At 56.1% G+C, this 1,374-nt stretch overlaps 1 protein-coding gene across 1 annotated transcript; it reads left to right on the top strand.

The window, feature by feature from the left end:
* The first annotated feature begins 224 nt into the window (after positions 1-224).
* Positions 225-1,106, top strand: LOC138489557 (octapeptide-repeat protein T2-like). The gene has a single exon (XM_069617282.1). The coding sequence runs from the start codon at positions 225-227 to the stop codon at positions 1,104-1,106; it is 882 nt and encodes a 293-aa protein (XP_069473383.1).
* Positions 1,107-1,374: the final 268 nt, after the last annotated feature.

Here is a 1,374-nt window from a genome sequence, read left to right as displayed (position 1 = left end):
TCTCACACCCGCAGAGATGCCTCTCACACCCCAGAGATGCCTCTCACACCCGCAGAGATGCCTCACACCCGCAGGGATGCCTCACACCCGCAGAGATGCCTCTCCCAAAGTCGACTCTTCATACAACGAGAGATGGCATTACAAGTCTGGAAGGAATATAAAATGCGCAGGTTTGACTGATCTTAGGGTTAGGGACGGGAGGGGGGTGCAGATTTAACTTTCATATGGACACGAGAAATGAGAGGCAGCCGAGAATAAAGCAGAGAGCTGGGCATCAGCAGAGGGAGAGAACTCACAAGCAGAGAGCCAGGGGATCAGCAGAGGGAGAGAACTCACAAGCAGAGAGCCAGGGATCAACAGAGGGAAAGAACTCACAAGCAGAGAGCCAGGGATCAGCAGAGGGAGAGAATTCACAAGCAGAGACCCCGGGGATCAGCAGAGGGAGAGAACTCACAAGCAGAGACCCCGGGGATAAGCAGAGGGAAAGAACTCACAAGCAGAGAGCCAGGGATCAGCAGAGGGAGAGAACTCGCAAGCAGAGACCCCGGGGATCAGCAGAGGGAGAGAACTTGCAAGCAGAGAGCCTGAGATCAGCAGAGGGAGAGAACTCACAAGCAGAGAGCCAGGGATCACCAGAGGGAGAGAACTCACAAGCAGAGACCCCGGGGATAAGCAGAGGGAGAGAACTCGCAAGCAGAGACCCCGGGGATCAGCAGAGGGAGAGAACTCGCAAGCAGAGATCCCGGGGATCAGCAGAGGGGGAGAACTCGCAAGCAGAGAGCCAGGGATCAACAGAGGGAGAAAACTCACAAGCAGAGAGCCAGGGATCAACAGAGGGAGAGAACTCACAAGCAGAGAACCTGAGATCAGCAGAGGGAGAGAACTCGGAAGCAGAGAGCCTGAGATCAGCAGAGGGAGAGAACTCGCAAGCAGAGACCCCGGAGTTCAGCAGAGGGAGAGAACTCGCGAGCAGAGAGCCCGAGGATAAGCAGAGGGATAGAACTCTCAAGCAGAGAACTGGGCATCAGCAGAGGAAGAGAACTCACAAGCCGAGAGCCAGGGATCAGCAGAGGGAGAGAACTCACAATCAGAGAGCCCGAGGATAAGCAGAGGGAGAGAACTCACAAGCAGAGACCCCGGGGATCAGCAGATGGAGAGAACTCACAAGCAGAGAGCCAGGGATCAACAGAGGGAGAGAACTCACAAGCAGAGACCCCGGGGCGCAGCAGAGGGAGAGAACTCGCAAGCAGAGAGCCTGAGATCAGCAGAGGGAGAGAACTCACAAGCAGAGACCCCGGGGATCAGCAGAGGGAGAGAACTCACAAGCAGAGACCCCGGGGATAAGCAGAGGGAGAGAACTCGCAAGCAGAGACC

The sequence above is a fragment of the Ambystoma mexicanum genome, chromosome 9 (genome assembly GCF_040938575.1).
Source record: "Ambystoma mexicanum isolate Mex_15411 chromosome 9, UKY_AmexF1_1, whole genome shotgun sequence".
NCBI classification, from domain to species: Eukaryota; Metazoa; Chordata; class Amphibia; order Caudata; family Ambystomatidae; genus Ambystoma; species Ambystoma mexicanum.
The sequence above is the reverse complement of the archived record's forward strand: the minus strand, read 5'-3'. Positions and strand labels throughout refer to the sequence as shown.

Coding starts and splice junctions, on each gene's coding strand:
- LOC138489557 (XM_069617282.1), top strand. CDS start 225: ATGGACACGAGAAATGAGAGGCAGCCGAGAATAAAGCAGAGAGCTGGG.